Raw genomic sequence first — 716 nt, 5'->3', positions numbered from 1 at the left:
TAGAGCCATGCATTACCTATGGGGTGAATTTGTAATAACGTTGCACATGCTTTTGCCAGTTGTTTTTATTTCATGATATGTGTGTATAAGTTTTTCTGGATCTTTTATGTGCCTTTATGAGGCTGGTGATAGCAAGACATCAGCGTTAGTTTAGATAACATTTTACCGTTTTTTCTGTCATAAGAATAAGAAAGTATTAATATGACATACAATCACTTTGTGTGCAGTGAATAAAATAATCGTGTGAGACTTCCCACATTAACAGAATATCAAATCATTTTTTTTAATGAACGTTTGTAGACGATAATTCTAAGAACACTGACTTGCAGACTTCCAGTGAATTCACTCAACCCTCTTTAACCTCCAGCCATTTCCAACTGCCTCTGTCATTTAACCTCCGCGTGTTTCCAGGTATACCTACAAGGCGGAGGGCTGCGATATGGACGTCACAGCGCCACCTGTTATCAGTCTGTGTGACGCCCGCACCTCCGTCGCCAAAGTCATCGCCTACTTCGAGCAAATCGACAATTTCACCCACATGGAGGAGTTATGGCAAGTCGTCGGCACGCTCGAGTACCTTGCCAAAATGGGCGAGATGGGCCAGGATTACGCAGACGTGAAGTCGCCATAAGCAAATCACTGTGTACTGTACAGAATGAGACTCTACGTTGTATGAAGAGTTTATTTACTGTATATTTCATTTCTTTCTAGTGATA

General features: G+C 41.3%; 1 protein-coding gene across 1 annotated transcript in view; it reads left to right on the top strand.

Moving 5' to 3' along the window:
• The window catches only part of LOC119592527, a gene marked incomplete in the record, with an annotated part of 25,120 nt that overhangs the window by 23,967 nt on the left and 437 nt on the right, over positions 1–716 (top strand). The window contains 1 exon segment of the mRNA XM_037941385.1: positions 412–715. Within this exon segment, the coding sequence (XP_037797313.1) occupies positions 412–631 (220 nt within the window).

The sequence above is a fragment of the Penaeus monodon genome, chromosome 30 (assembly GCF_015228065.2).
Source record: "Penaeus monodon isolate SGIC_2016 chromosome 30, NSTDA_Pmon_1, whole genome shotgun sequence".
In the NCBI taxonomy this organism is placed as follows: domain Eukaryota; kingdom Metazoa; phylum Arthropoda; class Malacostraca; order Decapoda; family Penaeidae; genus Penaeus; species Penaeus monodon.
This window is presented reverse-complemented; position numbering and strand designations above follow the sequence as displayed.